Here is a 23,641-nt window from a genome sequence, read left to right as displayed (position 1 = left end):
TTGAAAATTTCAATCAATAGAATATTAAGATGCCATGAGGCAGTTACAAAGAACATGTAATATTATTTTATTTTCATTTATTTATTTATGTTGAGACAGAGTTTCACTGTGTCATCCTCAGTAGAGTACAGTGGCATCACAGCTCACAGTGACCTCAAATTCTTGAGCTTAAGCAGTTCTCTTGCCTCACCCTGCCAACTAGCTGGGACTATAGGCGCCCACCACAACGCTCCACTATTTTTTTGCTGTTGTTATCATTGTTATTTAGCAGGCCTGGGCCAGGCTGGAACCCGCCAGCCCCTGTGTATGTGGCCAGCGTTCTAACCACTGATCTATGGGCACTGAGCCAGAACTTGTTTTTAAAAGCTGTAAACAATACAAGCTATACATAAAATATTACTAAAGCTAAATACCTGTTTATGCTGTCCAACTCAACTCCAAAAAACTAACATAAAAACATACTAAAAATTGCAAATAAAAAAAAGACTGGAAGGGAATGAAGCAAAGGGTTAATAGCAATTACTTTTGGGTGATGTAAACAGGTAGGTTTTTAATTTCACTTTCTATTTTTCTAAATGCTTACTAGGTATAGGATGAAATGTCTCACTTAGAAAAAAGATAAACTAAGAATAGATAAAATATATCTAATTGACTCTTAGAATATGTATGTTTTAAAAATTCGATTTAAGGTAACCTTAGCTCTGACAGTGTAGAATAACTGATATACTAGGTTATTTTAATTTCCATATACAATTCTGCACATGCATGATTATAAATCTTTGTGGAAACTGATGACCTTTAACAGAGTGCCACCTGCAAGCCACGTGGATATGACATATTACCACTACCTGATGGCAGCATGTCTAAACTTCAAGAAAGTTTAAAAACAGGCAATTTCCTTTGAAACTGAACCATCACACCCAAAATCGACAGCTATGCATTTGTCTCTTAATAGTATTAAGAAAGGTTTGTTACTAAAGGTAAAGTTATTGTTTGAAAATACAATTGCTATTAATTATAGGTTCCATATGATAGAACGTAGGTTTTAGACTCAAGCTCTGATTATTAACATTGAGGACATAGGAAAGACGCGACTCTCCAAATATTCATCAGGTGTGGGTTGCCTATAACATGTACGCTGTAAATTAAACTTTTCAGATTTCTGAGCATGAGTACATTCAAACTAAATTACCTTGAAACAAATACATTCTGAGAATCAAAGAGCCTTTTCATGAACATAAAGAACTTATAAGAAAAACAATCCCCCCTCTGGCCATGGGCCACTCAATTTCCTGAAGGGACTATCTTGTTCAGGAACACCAGTTCTAAGTCTGACAACAAGTATTTCCTTAACTCACCTAAGCACTTCTATGTACTGAGAAACACAACGCCCCGCCGAAGCGTACACCTTGGCTCTAGGGACCCTTTATCAAAGGTTTTTATTATAGCATCCTCATGTGTCCCATTCAGTGAAACCTAATAGATTACAGCAAAGTGAATTGGAAAGGCTCAGAAGTTAGTCTGCCTAAATCTGATTCAATCAGGAATCAAATTTGAGGCTAATCTGTAACAAATGAATCTGGGTAGAGGCCAATACCTACAATTTATAAATAGGGTAAAGCCTTTAGAGGGCTAGATATTTTAGCAATTTGTATAAACACTGACAAAGAAATTGGATAGTTGCATTTCAGAGGACTTCCCTCATTGATACAAACTAAGATAGTTGAGTTTCCTTTTAAAATCATTGTGTCACAAATTTTAAAATGTCAGAACTCATTATCCACACCTGACTCTTAGTTGGCTAAAATCTTATTGTTCTGCTATTCACCACTTGTCTATACATCTTGATCTAAAAATCAGTGCAGTGCCTGTGGCTCAGTGGGTAGGGTGCTGGGCCCATACACCAAGGGTGGCAGGTTTGAACACAGTCCCGGCCAAACTGCAATAAAAAAAGTCGGGCATTGTGGCAGGCGCCTGTAGTCCCAGCTACTTGGAAGGCTGAAGCAAGAGAATCGCCTAAACCAAAGAGCTGGAGGTTGCTGTGAGCTGTGATGCTACCCCACCTGACTGAGGGCAACAAAGTGGGACTCTGTCTCTAAACTAACTAACTAAATAAATAAAAACGTAATCATTTGAAGTCTAGAGATTTCTTGTCCAATTATTATACAAAGGAAATACTTTCAAAGTTCAAGATGTCAGTTTGGTATGTAATCTGACAATGGAGGTCAAATTTAAATTACAAATTATTTCCAACTTTTAACAGGTAACATTTCTGATAGGGATGATAATCCAGGATTGTAAGAATTCTATACATCATTAGACTTCAGATGATATGAGGTCTTTGTCCAGGTTTTCTGTAATAACATGGTACTTGATATTATTTGGGTTTAAATGTCTTCTGTTTATAAATTGCTTCAAATTTTCTTCAGAGGCAAAGTCAGTCATGAAAAAAATAATCAAAATAATCCAACAAATAGAAGTCTAATTAGTGCATTTATTATTAGTTCCCAAACATTAGAGCAAAAAAAGAGTCTAAAAATAATAGTAAACTTTATTACTAAATAGTTTAAATACCCTAATTTACCATATTAGTTGGCTAAGCAGAAACATCTTGATTTGTAATATTAAAGCCACTGAAAATATCTAAATGTCCAGCAACAGGAGAATATTTAAATGATTGAACAGTTCATTCATTGGAAAAGTGTCATGAAAATAAATGAAGTAGGAATACATTTATTAGCATCAATGAATCTAACAAATATAATGTTGAGGGGGGGAACTATACAAATGAATATACACCACACAATACTATTCACACAATTGTTTAAAAACATGTCAGATAATCCTAGGTAGTAAAAGTGTAAGGAAATTCACCTCAACTATCAACATCACCATTGGGCAGGGTGGGTTGGAAATGAAGCAAGATTGAGGAGAGGTGAAAAAAGCTTTAGCTATACAAGTAATGTTTTCTTTATTTCTTTATTAAACCATAGCTGTGTACATTAATGCAATCATGGGGTACAATGTGCTGGTTTTATAAACAATTTGAAATATTTTCATCAAAGTGGTTAACATAGCCTTCATGCATTTTCTTAGTTATTGTGTTAAGACATTTATTTTCTACACCTAGTAAATTTCACATGTACCCTTGTAAGATGTACCATAGGTGTGGTCCCACCAATTACCCTCCCTCCACTCATCCTACCCGCTACCCTACCCTCCCTCTCCCCTTTCCCCTTCTTCTTGGGCTATAAATGGGTTATAGCTTTCATAAGAAAGCTATAAATTGATTTCATAGTAGGGCTGAGTACATTGGATACTTTTTCTTCCATTCTTGAGATAGTTTGCTAAGAAGAATATGTTCCAGCTTCATCCATGTAAACATGAAAGAGGTAAAGTCTCCATCTTTCTTTAAGGCTGCATAATATTCCATGGTATACACGTACCACAACTTATTAATCTATTCGTGGGTGGATGGGCACTTGGGCTTCTTCAATGACTTAGCAATTACGAACTGAGATGCAATAAACATTCTGGTACAAATATCATTGTTATAATGTGATTTTTGGTCTTCTGGGTATAATTAATAGAGGAACAGTAGGATCAAATGGCAGATCTATTTTTAGATCTCTAAGTGTTCTCCAAACATCTTTCCAAAAGGAATGTATTAGTTTGCATTCCCACCAGCAGTGTAGAAATGTTCCCTTTTCTCCATATCCACACCAACATCTCTGGTTTTGGGATTTTGTGATGTGGGCTAATCTTACTGGAGTTAGATGATATTTCAAAGTAGTTTTGATTTACATTTCTCTGATGATGAAGGATGATGAGCATTTTTTAATATGTCTGTGGGCCGTGTGCCTGTCTTTTTCAGAGAAGTTTCTCTTCAAGTCTCTTGCCCACTTTCACATGGGATCACTTGTTCTTTTCTTCCTAATACGTTTGAGTTCTCTGTGGATTCTGGTTATTAAACCTTTGTTGCAGACATAACCTGCAAACATCTTTTCCCATCTGAGGGCTGTCTGCTTGCTTTACTTAGTGTGTTCTTGGCTGTGCAGAAGCTTTTTAGTTTGATCAGGTCCCACTAGTGTGTTTTTGATGCTGCTCCAACTGCCCAGGGCATCCGCCTCATAAAATATTCACACAGGCCGATTTCTTTAAGAGTTTTCCCTGCACTTTCTTCTAGTATTTTTATAGTTTTATGTCTTAAGTTTAAATCTTTAATCCAGTGAGAGTCTATCTTAGTTAATGGTGAAAGGTGTGGGTCAAGTATCAGTCTTCTACAGGTCGCCAGCCAGTTCACCCAGCACCATTTGTTAAATAGGGAATCTTTTCCCCACTGAATGTTTTTAATTGGCTTCTCAAAGATCAAATAACAGTAAGCAGCTGGGTTCATCTCTTGATTCTCTATTCTGTTCCATACATCTACCTCTCTGTTTTCGTGCCAGTACCATGCTGTTTTGATCACTATCAATTTATAGTATAGTCTGAGGTCTGGTAGCGTGATTCCTTCTGCTGTGTTTTTATTTCTGAGTAATGTCTTGGCTATTTGAGTTTTTTCTGATTCCATATAAAATGAAGTATTATTTTTTTGAGATCTTTCAAGTATGACAGTGGAGCCTTAATGGAGATTGCATTAAAATTGTATATTCCTTTGGGTACTATAGACATTTTAACAATGTTGATACTTCCCAGCCATGAGCATGGTATGTTTTTCCATTTGTTAACATCTTCAGCTTTTTCTTTCCTTAGTTTCATAGTTCTCTTTATAGAGCTCTTTCATATCCTTTGTTAGGTAAACTCCCAAATATTTCATCTTCTTTGGCATTACTGTGAACAGAATAGAGTCCTTGACTGTTTTTTCAGCTTGACTATTGTTGGTATATATAAAGACTACCAATTCATGAGTGTTGATTTTGTAACCAGAGACGCTGCTGTATTCCTTGATCACTTCTAAGAGTTTTGTAGTAGAATCCCTGGTGTTTTCCAGATATACAATCATATCATCTGCGAAGAGTGAATGTTTGATTTCTTCCAACCCAATATGGATACCCTTTATTGCCTTTTCTTCCCTAATTGCGATGGCTAAAACTTCCATTACAATATTAAAGAGCAGTGGAGACAGTGGAAAACCTTGCCTAGTTCCTGATCTAAGTGGAAATGATTTCATTTTAACTCCATTCAATACGATATTGGCTGTGGGTTTGCTGTAGATGGCCTCTAGCAGTTTCAGAAATGACCCTTCTATACCAATTTTCTTAAGTGTTCTGATCATGAAAGGATGCTGGATATTATCAAAAGCTTTTTCTGGATTAATAATCATTAATTGGTTTATGTGATGAATTACATTTATAGATTTACGCATATTGAAACAGCCTTGAGATCCTGGGATAAAACCCACTTGGTCATGGTGTATAATTTGTTTGATGTGTTGCTGAATTCTGTTTGTTAGGATCTTGTTGAATATTTTTAGTAATATTGGTCTATAATTTTCTTTACTTCTTGGGTTATTTCCTGGTTTGGCGATCAAGGTGATGTTTGCTGCATAGAATGTGTTGGGTAGTATTCCTTCTTTTTCTATATTTTGGAAACAGTTGAGTAATATAGGTACTAGTTCTCCTTTAAAGGTTTGGTAGAATTCTGATGTGAAGCCATCTGGTCCCAGGCTTTCTTTTTTAGGGAGATTTTGTATAGTTGATGCTATTTCAGAACTTGATATGGGCCTATTCAACATTTCCACTTCATTCTGTCTGAGGCTTGGAAGGTGGCATGCTTCCAAGTATTGGTTAATTTCCTTCACATTTTCATATTTCATAGAATAAAGTTTCTTGCAATATAGATTATTTTTTTAATTTCTGAGGAGTCTGTTATTTCATCTTTACCATTTCTGATTGATGAAATTAGAGATTTTACTCTTCTTTTCCTGGTTAAGTTAGCCAAAGGTTTATGTATTTTATTGACCTATTCAAAAAAGCAACTTTTTGATTTATTGATCTGTTGTATAATCTTTTTGTTTTCAATTTCAATTAATTCTGCTCTAATTTTGGTTATTTCTTTTTTTCTGCTGGGTTTTGGTTTGGAATGTTCTCCCTTTTCCATTTGGGAGAACAGTTCAAATGTCCCATGAAGTTGTTAACTTCCTCTCTTTCTGTTCTCTTGAGGAAGGCTTACAGTGCTGTAAATTTCCGTCTAAGGACTGCCTTTGTGGTATCCCAGAGGTTCTGATAATTCGTGTCTTCATTGTTGTTTTGTTCCAAAAATTTGGTAATTTCCTTCGTAATCTCATCTATGACCCAGCTATCATTCAGCATAAGATTATTTAGCTTCCATGCTTTTGTATGAGTATGCAGATTCCTGTTGTTACTGAGGTCAACTTTTATTCCAAGCTGGTCTGAGAAGATGCAAGGAATAATTTCTATTCTTTTAAATTTGCTGAGGTTAGACTTGTGACCTAAGATGTGATCAATTTTGGAGTATGTTCCGTGGGCTGATGAGAAGAATGTGTACTCAGTTTTGTTAGGATGAAATGTTCTGTAGATGTCTGTTAAATCCAACTGTTGAATGGTTAAGTTTAAGTCTAAAATTTCCTTGCTTCGCTTCTCATTGGAGGATCTATCCAACACTGCCAAAGGAGTATTAAAATCTCCAACTATTATGGAGCTGGAGGAAATCAAGTTGCTCATGTCTACTAGAGTCTGTCTTACAAATCGAGGCTCATTCTGGTTGGGTGTATAAATGCTCATAATTGAAATCTCATCTTGTTAAGTGTTACCCTTAACAAATATGAAGTGACCATCCTTATCTATCCTTACTTTTGTTGGTTTAAAGGCTATTGTATCTGCTACTAAAACTGCAACACCTGCTTTTTTTCTGATTGCCATTTTCCTGAAATATAGATGACCATCCCTTCACCCTGAGTCCATATTTATCTTTTAAGGTAACAGGAGATTCTTGCGTGCAGCAGGTATCTGCCCTGAGTTTTCATATCCAGTCAGCCAACCTGTGCCTCTTCAGAGGACAGTTTTAGCCATTCACATTAAGGGAGAATATTGATAAGTCTGGTAAAATTTTGGGTATCAAGTTTTTTGAAAGTCCAGTAGACATTTTTAATTCTTTTGCCACTGTGGAAGTTGGAGTTTGATCGAAAGTTTCTGAGTGAGTTTACTTTTGTGATGGAGGATTGCACTGGTCATTATGGAGGATAGGTCTGATAATATCCCGGAGAGCTGGTTTAGTTATGCCAAATTTCTTCAACATGTGAATGTCATTAAAGTATTTAATTTCTCCATCATAAATGTAACTCAGTTTTGCTGGATACAGAATCCTGGGTTGAAATTTTTTTTGTTTTAGAAGATTAAAAGTTGATGACCACCCTCTTGTAGCTTGAAAGGTTTCAGAAGAGAGATCTGCAGTCATTCCTAATATTCTTCCCCTTGTAGGTTATGGTTTTATTACATCTTGCTGCTTTCAGAATTTTCTTCTTCATATTAACTTTGGTGAAGTTAATTATGATGTGTCTGGGGGATATCTTATTTGGGTTGAGTCATGCTGGGATTCTGAAGCTGTCTGCTGTCTGAATTTCAGAATCTCTTGGCATGTTTAAAAAGTTCTCCTTCATAATCTCATGAAGAGCCTCTGTGCCTTGTGAAGGAAATTTGTCACCTTCATGGATTCCTATAAGGCGAATATTAGTTTTCTTCGTATTATCCCAGAGCTCTCTGAGAGAATGATCCATTTTTGCTCTCCATTTCTCTACCTCTTTGTGAGTTTGGGAACATTCAAAAGCTTTGTCTTCAATGTCAGAAATCCTTTCTTCTCCTTGCTCCATTCTGTTAATTGAGGGATTCTACTATATATACTCAGATATTTGAGGGCTGCAAATTCTTTTCTCAATGTGTGAAAAATCTTTGTTGATTTTGTCTTTGAATTCATTGAATTCTTGACACAACTTTTAAAATGCTCCTTGAACTTCTAATTCCAACTTTACCTCCATTCTATTAATCTTATTTGCAATCCAAATTCTGAGTTTGATTTCTGACATCTCAACCATTTGTTTATGAATGGGATCTTCAGTTGTGTCTCCCATATTGTTTCTTGGGGGAGTTGATGTACTCTGGTTATTCATGTTATCAGAGTTTTTCCTCTGATTCCGCCCCATGATTATTTTATACTGTTTTGGTAGATTAGCAGATAAGGTGAAGTTGGGTTGAGGGGCTAGTAGGGTTGTGATTAACCAGCCCTTTGCCCAAGAGCTGTGACTGGTGTCTGTACCTTTTCCCCTAGAGCTTTGCAAAGGACCTGTACAGTGCTACAGCCTGAGACACTGGGGACTTACTTGGTGTGATGGGGCTAAGTGGCTCTGTGTTGTTTTCAGCTGGTCTCTGTCCTTCCCTAGTGAATCAGTTACTGTGGGTTGAAGTCTCAGCTGTGGAGAAATATCAGCAATTCAGTCACCCTGCCCTCCATGGGCAACAACTAGAAAAGGAAAATCAAACCATCCAACAACCACACACTCAGGGTACCACTTTGGATAGTAGTCCTCGGTCCAGTAGTGATTGGTCCAGTCTGAGAGATACAAATCAATTGTCCCAGTCAGCACCTGGTCTCGAGTGGGAGAGTTCAAATGTCTCTGGCAACTAGATAGCAGAAGTCTGCTGGAAGCTCCACTATGACTCACTGTGGTGCTCCATGGAGTCAGAAGGACCCCCCCAGCAAATGAATTAGTCTGGGAAGACTGATGCCTCCTTCCCCACCTTGCTCCTCTGTCACACCCAGTCACTGGTAACCCCACAGGACTGTGACCCAGTTGCCTTCACTGAGCAGATGCTCCTCCAAGGGTCTGCATCTGCCTGAGCCACAGGGAGATCAATGTCTCCTTGGCCAGCCCTCCACACTCTGCCACCATCTGGAAGGGGAGCTGAGGCCTGACAACCTCAGGTGATTAATGGAAGCTAGGATGGTTCACTCAGTTTCAGCCCCGCCACTGATTGATGTTGCTGACACTTATATTTTCGCAGAATTTGTGATTCTGTCCTAGCTATATTCCCCTGTGGAGCAGGCACTGTTTGGGTTCACAGAAACTGCAACTCAGCCCTGCTCTGTGCTGCTGCCCAGAGCTGGTGTGTATGTCTCCGCTGCAGTCTGTGTTGGGGTGGGTGCAGTTAGTGCTCACACTGGGCTCCGAGTTCCAGCCTCTTCCTGCCTGCCTTTGTCTCAGCTATGATCCCCAGAGGGCTGGGTGCTTCTCAGGCTCACTAAAGCAGTCCTAGCTCAGCTCCGTCCTGAGAGTATGCCGTCTCTGTGCATGTGTCTTCTATTCTCCATCCCCGCCGCACCCCGCCCAGGCAGGTACCACCTCAGGCATACCCTTTACTCACAGGGCCTGCGTTACCATCCCAAATCTGTTCCGCCAGTGTCTGCCACCAGAGAAGATGCCCAGCTTTCTCTGGTTACCCAGATAAACAGGGAGTGTTTCTCCAAAATAACTCCAGGGGTGTGAGCCCTATTGTTCCTGCTGCTGCCGCTGCTGCTCTGTACCATGGGGCACTGCCTCTCCTTCTCCCGTACAATTCCTTCAGTCCACCATCTTCTCCTTAAACCCATGCCCCAGAATCAGCATAGATCTGCAACAGCCCACACCTCTCGAGAGAGGTCTACACCTCTCGAGAAAATGTCTACACCTCTCGAGAAAATGCAAAAGAATCTGGACTCCATGGGGGACAGGCTTCCAGACCTCAGGGTGAGAGTGGAGGGGAATACTGGGAGTTCAGAATTGCATGTAGAGAATATGTACAGTTTTATATAGTTTTATGCCTGGCAGGAGAGTGCCAGGGCACCCTAGTAGGGAAAGGAGGTCCAGTTTTTAGAGGGTCTCTCCCATGGGATAAAATGGGAGGATGTTCGAACTCTGCTCACTTGTTTGTAGAAGGTATACTGTGAGCCGTTCTCTTGAGGGCAGGGACTCCCGTCTGCTTGGTGATGGATTTTGTACCTATTGTTTGTATCCTTGGGGTCGCAGCTTGCCTCAGCAGGGTTGATGTGTATTCTTCAACTTTGTCTCTTGGCCAGCTCCAAATCATCAGCTTACTTGCTAAACTTCTGTACTTTAACTCTCCTCCTGAAAGGGACCCTCTGTGGAAAGCTGGCTCCAGTCAGCCATCTTGTCTCCTCCTCCCATGTTTTATTTCTTTTTTTTTTTTTGTAGAGACAGTCTCACTTTATGGCCCTCAGTAGAGTGCCGTGGCCTCACACAGCTCACAGCAACCTCCAACTCCTGGGCTTAGGCGATTCTCCTGCCTCAGCCTCCTGAGTAGCTGGGACTACAGGCGCCCGCCACAACGCCCGGCTATTTTTTTGTTGCAGTTTGGCCGGGGCCGGGTTTGAACCTGCCACCCTTGGTATATGGGGCCGGCGCCTTGCTCACTGAGCCACAGGTGCCGCCCCCATGTTTTATTTCTTAAACTGGACAGTGGGCACAAAGTGTTTATCATAGTCGTCTTTAGGCCTTTTCATATGTCTCAACATTTTTTAATAAATTTGCACTTCAACGTGCTTTAATTGTAATGACTTTGAATTATCCAAGTTAATGATGTGTTCAATTGGGTGTTATTACTGAGAGGCTGTATCTAAATCAATTTATAAACTGTTTTTAATATGCAGTATGGAATATGCTTTGTAAAAAGCTAACTATGGAAATTTTATCATTCAACATTCATTTCTAGATTCCCTGACTGTAAAAATTGCTCGTTGAATAAAGGCAATATATTTGATAAACATTAGCTGAATACTGAGTATGTGGTAGGCAGTGTGATGTATTACCAGGGATTCAAACATGAATAAGACATTGTAACATCCCTAAAGAAATTCTGTCTTGGGAGAGGGAGAGACCTGTAAATAAATAATTACAATACAGTAAGACTCAATCAGAGGTGTGCACAATGTGCTGAGGGCGTGCACAGGAAGGAACTACTTAAAAAGTACCTATGGGAGTTGCTAAAAGGCTCTTTCCTGTAGAAAAGATGATATGCAAGAATATTGTTGGCTTAAGAAAATTTATGGAATCACTTTACTTAAAATTCGTTGACCCCTGACCCCTGGGAATTTAGTGCTCATTATCTAACCTCATTGACCACTTGCTTTAAAACTATATTTATTTGGATAGGAAAAAATATGAATTTATTTTTACAGCCAGAACTACACTCACACATGTTGTACATGTGTAGTGTATATGTACATATACATTCGCTGACTTACAAAAAGATTTAGATGTCCTACAATTAAACAGACCACATTAAGTAACAATAGCAGCCCAAGAGCTGTTTAACAGTGGGGATAGGGAAAAAACTGAGAAAAAGAAAAGAAAATAATTATATACATAAAATCTTGAAACTTAAGTTTACTATAAAAGCTCTTACAAGATTTAAGACCGTCTTTATTATTCAGTCACAAAACAGTTTAAAAAGAAATGAGCCATCACTAAAAATTAAGAGAACTTTTTTAACGTAAAGGTTGTAATAAACACATACCTGTGCTTTCATTAAATGTTAGAATTTTTTTTTTAATTTTATTTTTTAAATGGGGGTAGAGGTGTCATATCAGAGTTTGAAGACTATTTTTTTATTTATTTATTTTTTGTAGATAGTCTTCAGGGTGGTGCCTGTGGCTCAGTGAGTAGGGCGCTGGCCCCCTATACGGAGGGTGGCGGGTTCAAACCCAGCCCCGGCTGAACTGCAACCAAAAAATAGCCGGGTGTTGTGGCGAGCGCCTGTAGTCCCAGCTGCTCGGGAGGCTGAGGCAGGAGAATCGCGGAAGCCCAAAAGCTAGAGGTTGCTGTGAGTCCTGTGACATCATGGCACTCTCCCAAATACATATGAGTTATTTGTGTTACATCTGTATACATAGTATCTTCCTGTCCCGTTTCCAGATTATAAACTTTGGGCAATGTCCTTTTACTGCTCAAAGGAGTAGGGCAACGGCCCCATATGCTGGAGGTGGCTGGTTCAAGCCAAGCCCTGGCCAAAAACTGCAAAAAAAGAAAACGAAGGAAAAGAAAAATTTGTAAGGCAGTGCATCACTTCCAGAAGGTAGTCTAAGACTTTTTTTCTTTTTTTTTGTAGAGGCAGAGTCTCACTTTATGGCCCTCGGTAGAGTGCCATGGCATCACACAGCTCACAGCAACCTCCAACTCCTGGGCTTAAGCTATTCTCTTGCCTCAGCCTCCCAAGTAGCTGGGACTACAGGCACCCGCCACAACACCCAGCCATTTTTTGGTGGCAGTTTACCCGGGGCAGGGTTTGAACATGCCACCCTTGGTATATGGGGCCGGCGCCCTACCAACTGAGCCACAGGTGCTGCCCTCTAAGACTATTTTTTAAACTGAAAATATTGACTATATTGTATTGTCAAGCATGCATATTCCTGGGTGGTGTACCATGGCTGTCTGGGCAGTTTAGCATTACCTTCTCCTTTTTTGAGGCAACAGTTCCAAGTCTGCTTTGGGGAATCACGTCTCCCACACCTGTGTGCCTCAGGGAACGTTGAGTGAGCTGCAGGCCGAGCCAGTCAGTGTATTCCACCCCCACTAACCTCTGTGATCGGCTCAGACATGGACCCAAGCCAGCCTAGTCTGGGCCAATAATACTACTCTATACTCTAAGATTTTCCTTTCCCTTGGTTGTACATAAAGGATGTTGCCCATGAGTTCCAATCTTCTGTCTGGGGGAAGCGTCTAAAAATGAACTACCCAAAGGTGGTTGCAGTTGTCATTCTTCCGTCACTGCTGTTATCTTAGCTAATGAATTTTTGCTTAAGGTGGTCTGTGTTGGACTTTCTGGCTTTAGCACACAAAAGACCCATATGTGATCAGCCTCGTCATAACAACCATTTAGTGCTATCAGCATTGATGTGACAGTCGCTGTCTTGCGAGCTCCGTAAGCACAGGGGCCTGGCCTCTTCTCTAGTGACTCGCCACCTAGCCTAGTGCCGGCAGCACTGTGTACTCAACAGTTATTCTGTGGGGATGAAGGGACAAAGGTAAATTCTGGTGGTTATATGATAATGTCAATGAATCACCTTTGTAATAAAACAGTACGGTAGAGTGCTGCGCACTCTAAGCTCACAGCAACCTCCAGCTCTTGAGCTTAAGCTATTTTCTTGCTTCATCTTCCCAAGTAGTTGGAACTACAGGCACATGCCACAATGCCCGACTATTTTTTTTTTTTTAATATTTTAATTTTTATGGATTTATTTTTTTCTTTTTTTTTCTTCTTTTCTGACTATTTTTGTTGTTGTTGTTGCAGCTTGGTTGGGGCCAGGTTTGAATCTGCCACCCTCAGTACATGGGGCTGGTGTCCTACTCACTGAGCCACAGGTGCCGCCTGATAATATTTTTTAAAAGGTAAAAAAAGTATTCCTGAAAAACTACTGCAATGCCCAAAAAGTATAAGAAATTTAACATTTATGTTGAACTGTTTTCTATTTCACCAGAGGTTTTAGTCATTTCAAAAACGTGTAACTGTACTTTCAGGAAAAAGCACCCTTTACACCAAATCCTGTTAATATTATCTCTTTAAATCTTTCTCATATATAACCTTCCCTTTCCATTCCTTTTATGAAAGATTTGGCTCAGGCCCTTATCATATCTCATCTGGACTACGTATATTAATAGCCTCTCAGATTCCTGTCTATTGTTAAGCAATCAATATTAATACACCAGCCCATTACTAATTGACTCTTCACAGCATGAAAAGAAACTGTTCAGGCCCCTCTGTTGATTTGCTGCTTTATATCACAAATCCCGCCACAAAACCTTTTAGAGAGAGAGGCTCTTGTACAGTTTAGAATTCAGGAGTGTCCAACCTTTTTTCTTCTCTGCCACACATTTGGAAGAATAAGAATTGTCTTGTGCCATACATTAAATACACAAACACTAATGAAAGCTGATTAGTGAAAAAAGGACCCATGCATACTTCTCATGATATCTGACACCACAGATAAGCATCAAACGTCCTAACAGAATCAGCATGTGACCTGCGGGCCAATGGTTGGACACCCTTGATTGCTTCAAGAAAGTTCAGGCCAGGCACGTTGGCTCATACCTGTAATCTTAGTACTCCTGGAGGCTGAGATCAGTGGACTGCTTGATTGGGCTCAAGAGTTTGAGACCAACCTGAGCAAGAGCAAGAATCCTGAGCAAGAGTGAGTCCCCCAACTCTATTAAATGTAGAAAAACTAGCCAGGCATGGCGGTGGGAACCTGTAGTCCCAGATATTCAGGAGGCTGGGGCAGGAGATCACTTCAGCCCAGAAGTTTGAGATTGCTGTGAGCTGTGATGGCCCTGCACTCTCCCCAGGGCAACAGGGGAAGACTGTCTCAGGAAAAAAAAAAAAAAAGGTCAGACCCAGTGTAGGTCTGTGTCAACCCAAAAGTTTAAAGTATTTTATTTTATTTTATTCAGAGTCTCATTATGTCGCCCTCCGTAGAGTGTGGTGGCATCATAGCTCACAGCAACCTCCCAACTCCTGAGCTTAGACGATTCTCCTGCCTAACCTCCCGAGTAGCTGGGACTACAGGTGCCCACCACAATGCCCAGCTATTTTTTGTTGCAGTTTGGTCGGGGCTGGGTTTGAACCCACCACCCTTGGTATATGGGCCCAGCGCCCTACCCACTGAGCCACAGGTGCCGCTCAGTCTAAAGCATTTTCAAAAGAGTCAACTAATTGTGAAATGTTCCCCAGAGTTCTGTCAGCGGCAGAGCAGACCAGCTCCAGCAGGACAAAGTGAGCTGGATGCATAAGGGTAAGCCTGGCATTTCACCCCACACACAGTTAGAGCTCCTCTTCTCTCTCCTAAATTTATATTTGACTTGAATCATTTTTCATAAAGTGTAATAATAAGAGCCAGATAGAAGTGACACAGAACTATGTTAATAATATAAAGAGAATTTTCTAGAAATGTTCTATAGGGATACAAGAACTTTGCAGTTTATAACATGACAAACAAGAATTAGTAAATGTGGGCAGCCTCTGTGGCTCAAAGGAGTAGGGCACCGGCCCCATATGCCAGAGGTGGTGGGTTCAAATCCAGCCCCGGACAAAAACTGCAAAAAAAAAAAAAAAAAGAAAAAAGAAAAGAGAAAAGAATTAGTAAATGTCCTCACTTCTAAAATATTTTATCTATAAACGCTTACTCAGTCATTTTAGCACAATTTACTAAAGTCAGAATGTGGCTGATCTCAATAGAATCATACATACTGAAATCAGGAGGAGAAAAGTGTTGTGGAGGGGTCGTGCACCAGCATTTACTGTGTGTCAATTGCTTTGATTCCCTTCCTATGAAAGAGGCAGGAAAAAAAGAGAGGGAAAGAGCTTCAGTTATAAAAAGAATCAGAGAGCTCTGGGAACACGTCTAGTCTACACCTTGATCACTCATTGTCCTGATAAAATCAGTCCTTAAACCAGATAAGAGATTTGCGTGTGAGTTACACAGTGAGGGTTTTAATAAAACCTCAGGTCGGGGTGTGAGGCTATAGAGCATGTGTTGTTATGTGCTGCTCATGGCAGAGGAGATACCTGCAGCCCTGCTGGAGAACAATTTTACAACAGCTTCTAAGAATGATCACATAGACACAATCTCATGAGGATGGAAGGACACCCTCATGTATGCCTGTACAATAATTGCAGAAAGACTGCAAATAATATAAATGCTCATGAAGAGGGAGCATTTTTCTAACAAATTCTTGTACACTCAAACAAACAAAAATTTTTTAAATGAGTCTGGATTATATGGAGATTTTGAAAGGATATACTAGGTAAAAAAAAAAAAAACCTACTCACAACACATACATATATTTTTTTCACATATTCCCATTTGTGAAAAAAATGTATTTTGGAGTGCATACATGTATGTATAAATACAAGATAATTCCAGAAGTCATACAATTTATCAAGATAGGTCCCCTGAAGAACAAGACAATGAGTAGGGAAAATTTCCTCATCTCTGCTCTTCCCTATTATTTAAAGTTTTAGCATGAGTATGTATTACTTTTATAAAAATGCAAAAATATTTAAAGAAAAAGAAAATGCATATGCAGACAGGTTCTCCTATCATGTTTCACTCACCTAAATTCACATTGGTTTAAGGTAAAGCAAATATAATAGGTGTCTAACAAACATGCCTGACATCTGTTTATTGAATGTCTTCTAGCCCATTACATAGAAGGGCTGTTTAAGGCAGTGAAAAATATAGTGATAGACAGTATCTTTAAAGTAGAAATAAAGAAAACTCTTTTAAGGAAAGAAGAAGTAAAGGAACTAGCTTCCTGCCTCATCCCATCCCAGCTCCCATCCAGGTCCCATGAAGGAAGGATATTACAGTCCCGGCATTCTAGAATTATGACAATGGTTGTGGTGTTAGTGACCTGTTTTAGGTAAGACACACACTTTTCCAGGAGCAATTGATGGGGCTGGGTTAATCTCAAGGCATCCTCAACAGGAAAGCTGCACCAGCCACAGCAGTCACATCTGCTCCCAGGGCTCCAGCCCACAAGTCATGCTCTTGCCCTCAGAGAAGAGCCAGGCCTTCATGGGCAGCCCAGGTTGTCACCTCAGAAGGAGGGACTTACTTCCCGGAATCTTCTATGGTCTGCTCTGGGAAGTAGGAGCTCAACTACTATTGGCTCAACCTCCTTCTCATGTCTAGATTTTCAATGCAATGCTACTTATTCTTCTGTTCTTATAACAGTTTAGAGATAGGCAGCCACTTCCTTCTCTTTCCCTATTTCCCATGGACAGATAATTATAATAACATTCTTTAGAAATACTCTCAAACAATTCTTTATAGCCTTACGTTTATTTGGCCAAGAAGGTCAAGAAGGTCAAGCTAAAACACTTAAAAATAAAAGACTGTACTTTTAAAAAATGTAAAACACTTGAAATGTACATATTATTTGAAGGAATCTCTTAGCCATCATTAGATGGCCCTACTGACTCCACGTTTTAGCTTGTTTGTCCCAGCCTCCCAAAGCAGAGGTGTGTGGGAGGCACCAAGTGAGGCAGGACGATGCAGAAAGGAGCCGGATCATAAACATTTAAATTACTCATGCAGATAATAGTGACAGAAGACAATAGGGAGCGAGTGCTCCAGGGGCCACCATGAGGAGGCGCTTTTCTTCTTCCCACTCTCCACCACCTCTATCTGCAAACATCACCAGGAGAGCTTGGGAGGGAGACTGGAGAAGTTTAAAAAGTAAGAAATATGTCCCAGCACTGTGGGAGGCTGAGGAGGGAGAATCGCTTGAGCTCAGGAGTTCAAGACTCGCCTGAGCGACAGTGAGACCCCGACTCGTGAAAAAAATGGAAAAACCCAGCCGGGCGCCGCGGCGAGCGCCTGTAATCCCAGCGGCTTCCGGAGGCTGAGGCAGCGGGGTGCCCGCAGCCCGAGTCTGAGGTTGTGGTGAGCTACCACGCCCACTGCACTCTGCTCAGGGGCATAGGGTGGGACCCTGTCTCAACAACAACAACAACAACAAAAAAGTAAAGAAATAAAAAATAAGTCAACGAAATAAAATAAAAAAGCCAAAAAAAAAAAATTTTAAAAGTAAGAAATATGAATGAGGCAAGAGGAAATTTAGGCTACTGAACCACTGAGGCTCAGGATGCGGTCTTCCTGGGGTGCATGTGTAATTCCAGGGAGGAAGAGAATGGTGGGAGGAAGGGGCCCAAACGAACGGAATGGGAAAATGGGTATTCAGGTCTTACTCTGGGTTTAAGGATAGATGGAGCCTTTCGGCCGGAGACGCCATCTTCCAGTAATTCACCAAAATGACAAACACAAACGGAAAGAGGAGAGGCACCCAGTACATGTTCTTTAGGCCTCTTAGAAAACATGGAGCTGTTCCTTTGGCCACATAGATGCGAATCTACAAGGAAGGTGATATTGTAGACATCAAGGGATGGGCACTGTTCAAAAAGGCATGCCACACAGATGTCACCATGACAAAGCTGGAAGAGCCTCCAATGTTACCCAGCATGCTGTTGGCATTGTTGTAAACACACAAGTTAAGGGCAAGATTCTTGACAAGAGGATTAATGTTCATACTGAGCATATTAAGCACTCTAAGAGATGAGATAGCTTCCCCAAATGCATGAAGGAAAATGATCAGAAAAAGAAGGAAACCAAAGAGAAAAGTACCTGGTTTCAACTGAAGCACCAGCCTGCTCCATTCAGAGAAGCTCACTCTGTGAGAACCAATGGAAGGCAGCCTGAACTGCTGGAACCCCATTCCCTATGAATTCATGGCATAATAGGCGTACAGTATAGCACCCAGGAGAACCAAGAGAACCAATGGAACCTTGATATTAGGTGCTGGAACCTAATTATTCCCCAGAATTCATGACATAATAGTCATACAAAGCTTTGTCACTTTCATTGGCAAGGTGCCTCCCTAAGCCTCTGGAATCTTTTCCCTTTGAATTCATGGCATAACAGGGATTAAAAATAAAAGGCTACTACTACTGTTAAAAAAAAAAATAATAGATGGATAAAGTGGCCCCTTTTCAGGTTTCTGTCAACGTGGCCTAGTCTTGTTCAGTAAGTTGGGAGAAGAGGTAAAGATTTTGTGACACGAAGTATAGAGAGAAGAAACCCAATATTGAAGTGCAAACACAGGAAGTTACAAAAGGTGTCAAAATAATGCCAGAAATAAGAATACATAATAAAGCCTTTGAATGACTGATTTCCATTTTATATAACTTGCTATGGCTGTGAATATATTCCTGTGTGTCCATAATAGATATGTGACCGCCATGGGAAGTCCAGGGTTGTAGTGACCTTTGAGCCATCATGTTAACAACTCTAAGAAAAATTTCTAAAATTTTCATGAGTAAGCTCAAAGAAGTTATTATATAAAAAATAAGCATAATCTGAGGAATACGTATCCTCTAATAAGCAGGGTTAAATTTATAGAAAACAGTTAGCCAATATTGTCTCAGTATAAAGTTAATGTTGCCCTCCCTCCTCCACCTCCAGTATTAATACAGATGGTATCATTCCTAGTAGCACTTCCTGATCTTTCTTTAGATTAAAAGAAAACGGTCACCCTATATTGGTAACAGCAAAACTTACTTCCTGAAATATACACAGAGGTTGTCTGTAATAGAAAACAGAAAAGTAAAATAAACTCTTAAGATATCAACTGATCACCCTCCCTCCACCCTGGGTCCACACCTAGGGTGCATCTTGGAAGGGTGCAGGTGAAGTTTACTAAGTATAGAGTATAAGGGTTTGAACACAATAATTAAGAAAATGCCATGAAGGCTGTGTTAACCAGTTCGGTGAAAATATTTCAGACTGTATATGGAACCAGCACATTGTACCTCATGATTGCATTATTGTACACAGCTATGATTTAATAAAAAAAAAAAAAAGATATTCAACTGAACATTTAAGAGGAAAAAAATCATTCTATGTCTTATTGTGAGTCTCCAAAAACATTTACACTTCAATATCTGTTTAAATTAATAATAACTTCCAGTAAACTAAAAATAATTTTTGTGTTACGTGCCGTTTCAGTTACTGAAGTAACTGAATCTGTGGTTATAACATTCACAGCATTCCTCTTTGGCAGATAATCTACCCACTTATTACCAATTTTGCTATGTGTTCAAAATAAAGGATATGCCATCACTGATTTCTACTGTCAGACCTATGAGTCACCCAGCTCTGACTTGAATGAAAATTAGGATATAAAAGTGAAAATGGTCTGCGAGAATGACAGCCTCTTCTGAAGGGCAAGTGAAGGTTCAGTGACCTCTGGGCATACTGGTCCATTCTGGTGAATCACTGCTTTGGGGAGGCGACAGGCCCTGTGGCTCATAAAACCTGATGATATTAAGAAGAGGGAAAGAATTCGCAGTAGATGTCAGGGTCACTGCTAGAAATACAACTTTAAAAATTAAACTGTAAGGGAAAATATCATATTTAAAAATGAATTACTAATGTTTCTTTTTCTTTTTAAAGTATTGAGGAAAATTCACACCATACAGATGTTCATTACTTATTCAATGTACACCATTGGGAGATAAATAGAACTGTTAGAATACAAAAATGCCAAGGGTAATTCAACTACTGCAGTGTAAGTGTGGCATAACTGATTCGTCATGACATACAATTTTCTAAAAGCTATTCTGTTAGGAGGCAATAAATGAGTGCATAAATGATTTACGCTCTTCTGAACCACAGTTATTATTCAGTATTTTATTTTTAAAAATATATACACCCTATACTATTATGTTTATTCTCTTGAGTATAATAAAAACATAATTGAATTCGATGAAAAATAGACTTGTTTCTAAATGTAGCATACAGCACATATAGCTACTTCCTTATTTTATCCCTCGTGAAGATCAATGGTCACTTGAGGTGGTTCTGCTCTAGGTTCCTTCTAATATATGGGCAATAAAATATTTTTAATTTAAAAATGGTATCCTTATGTTCCATACTATATTTTCTTTTTAATACTAACATCTGAGTTTTTACCTAATAATAATTTATGAATACAAAATACAATTATAATCGCTGTTTTATTTTAAATACAATTCCGTACTGACCAGGTAGGGCAGGAAATTAAGCATAGATCCTTTGTAAATAAAACGGAAGCAGTCTATAATATAAACATCAGTGACTTGTTTTGTTTTGATGCCATTATGATGAAAAAAGTTTACTTTTTAAGGAATATTTCAATTTTTTAAAATATAAGCATCCCTAGAATTTAGGTAAATGAGTTGTTAAGCTATTTAAGTGAGTACTGTTTTCATTTGTACAAAGTTATTTTGGACTAGAGACGGTGTCATGCAATATATAAACATATAAAAGTTATATAAATACATAATTACACTAAGGTTTAGTACAGTTACTTCATATTTATGTAAGTATCAAATATACATACACTTTAGATAATATGGTTAAGTCATAGATATGCTACCTTTTAAAATAGGTACTATATATGGACATATGTATAAGGGCAAATATAAATTAAAAATAAGAGGTTCACTTATTCCTGTTGAAAATGAGGGAAATGATTTCCCTCCTCTCCTTTTTCCTAGAGCATTTATCCTAGAAAACTTGTAATCATAAGTACTTTTTCATCTTTTTGACATGTATCCCTTGGAAGCCTAGATAGACCTTTTGTCATCAGGCCTTCTGTCACCTTTATGACCCAGGTATGTCCTTCTGGAGAACCTAGGAGCTATCTTTTTGAAATGTAAACATCAAGGGAGGTCATTCCCCAATCTCTCAGTTCCTCTGGGAGAGTAAAAGCCTAACTTCAGGAGCATCTTGTCCAATTTTCAAAATTACCTTCTGTCATAAAGATATAAGAAGTTTATTTCTCCTCAGGATAAAGCCAATTAGCTAACACAGGTGGTCTCCCTAATTACCATGGTGAAATTAAGATGAACTACGTGTGACCAAATGTGCTGTCCAGTCTTCTTACTTGAAGACCAGCGATTGTTTATCTTGACAACATGAAATATAATGGGTTGCTAGCTGCTTGGCTATGTGAGGCTGAGATCCCTTTCTTACTCTCTCTTACGGGATTGCCTGGCATGCATCTCATACTCTGGTTTAATGATTATCCAATAATAAAAGTGTCTTCTTTCTCCACTACCTTCATGGACAGGATATTTGGGATGGGAAAAGATTTTGTCTTTCAGTATAATTCCCAACAACATGGTGTCTTTTTAATTTATTTATACCCATTGTTATAATAAACTACTTCCATGCAAAACAGGATGAAGAGTATTAGAGGAACATTTTATTTGCTTGGTTTGGTTTCTTTGAAAATTCCCTGTAACTATATAGTAAATTTTTAAAAAAGGAAATGTTACATATCCTGCACAATAGAAATTTTTACTGTGGTTCCACAGTGAACACCTACAGGAAGTGAATTACAACCTGAAACAAAAGGATTCCAATAAGTGAACTGCTTGACTATAGGGACCGCCAATATACATGAAGACAATGTCCTTTCTATTGAGGATCATATATCAGAAGAAACTACTTAGCTGTCCCTGATTCCTCCATTTTTGGGAAACATGACCTTTTGGGAAGGTAATTAAAACTGACCTGGTAAAGCAATTCTTTATGGACTCCCTAGCCTCCTACTTAAATGAGAAGGAGTCTTAAAATGACAAACATTATGCAAAAAAAAAAAAATTATTTTTAATGTTCTCTTTTCAGCAACTCAAGAAATCGTGGCCTTTTAATAAACCTTAATTTCATAGTTTTAATTTCTATGCTTATCCTTCAAAGGAGAATGCTGAACTCTAAACATATAATGAAAGTCCAGGACATCAATACTGGCAAGCTCTATGAAATTATGAGCAACAATCAGTTAACTTTAATTAGCCTGCTTAAGATAGTGCTTATAGATTTTAGTCTTAAAAAACTAATCAGATAAAGATAATCATGTTAAATTTTAAGGAGGGGTCTAACCAATATTTTTCAGGAAAGTTAATGATAATTAATACATAAAATTATTTAAGAGCCAGAAACAGTAAAACCAGACTAGGTAAATTTCAAGTAAATGGAACGTGAAAAAAACTTACTTTAAATAATTAGCAATATTTACCTTTTAGCATTTTGTTCAATCTTTTCATCAATGTCACTGAAGATCTGATTGAACTCCAAGTCTCCAGGAAATGAATTTAACAAACAATGTAGGTCAAATGAATTATGGGAATATTCATCATCCCAATCCATTCTAAGGAACAAGAATAAAGAATAATACATGTCAGTTCTCCCAAAATGGGGGAAGGGAGAAACCCACCTCAAGTTGAGATACTAAACCAAAAATCATAATTCTCATTTATAGGCACAAGGAAATATAGCAGTGGTATATTACATAGTTAAGTAGAGTGTTGTGTTATTTAAATTTCATGAGGTGTGACCTAATTTTCACACTTCTCTATGGTTTGAAAGCTGAACAAAACAGCAGCCCTCAGACAGTACTTAAGCATCCCGCCACTCCTCACTGTAACCAAGAACTGCAAAGGAAATCACAAAGCACACAGACGGCTGGAGCAAGAGTGGGTGTGGCAAGAACTCCACACCTTCCTTTTACCCTTGTCAATATTCTGACCTGGAAACTGTGGCCTCAGACTTTTCAAAGCCTCCCCGGTGAAGACACAATCTCCCTTGAACACCTCTAGCACCCATTGACAACTGAATGAAAGCTGCGGGATATGCTACTCTTCCTTGAGGACTATGTGTTTTTCCACTATCGAAGCTTCATTCATTCATCCTTTACATGTTCATTGAATATTTGACAGGTAACAGACACTGCTGTAGGGGCAGGGATACAGTTAAAGTTACTGCCCTCATGGAGTTTTTATTCCAGTAGGGAAGACAAATTTTAAAAATGCAAAATCATGTATTTTATCAAAGACCACATGGTGAGAAGTGTTCTGAAGACAAGTCAAACAGGGCAATGGAGAGTGATGGAGTTGGGGTGGGGTATGAGCTACTGTATTCAGGAACATCAGGGAAGGTCTCTCTGAGGAAATGACAGGCAGTGAAGAAGCTGTTGGAGAAGAAATATGTGGAAAAGATGAATTAGCCTCTTCATCACGTTTGCCAAGAAGTG

The 23,641-nt window shown here is 39.1% G+C and overlaps 1 protein-coding gene across 7 annotated transcripts in view; it reads right to left on the bottom strand.

Moving 5' to 3' along the window:
• The window catches only part of KIAA0825 (KIAA0825 ortholog), a 498,502-nt gene that overhangs the window by 399,114 nt on the left and 75,747 nt on the right, over positions 1-23,641 (bottom strand). For 5 of the 7 annotated variants that reach the window (XM_053586527.1, XM_053586542.1, XM_053586532.1 and 2 more), the window contains one exon: positions 22,628-22,759. The exons of 1 other annotated variant lie outside the window; for it this stretch is intronic. In XM_053586527.1, coding sequence (XP_053442502.1) covers positions 22,628-22,758 — 131 coding nt within the window. In that variant the 5' untranslated portion in view covers position 22,759. Of the gene's footprint in view, positions 1-11,525; positions 12,023-22,627; positions 22,760-23,641 lie in introns of those variants that run through there. One more of the 7 variants, XM_053586547.1, reaches the window with a different exon arrangement.

This window comes from Nycticebus coucang, chromosome 1 (assembly GCF_027406575.1).
Source record: "Nycticebus coucang isolate mNycCou1 chromosome 1, mNycCou1.pri, whole genome shotgun sequence".
NCBI lineage: Eukaryota > Metazoa > Chordata > Mammalia > Primates > Lorisidae > Nycticebus > Nycticebus coucang.
This window is presented reverse-complemented; position numbering and strand designations above follow the sequence as displayed.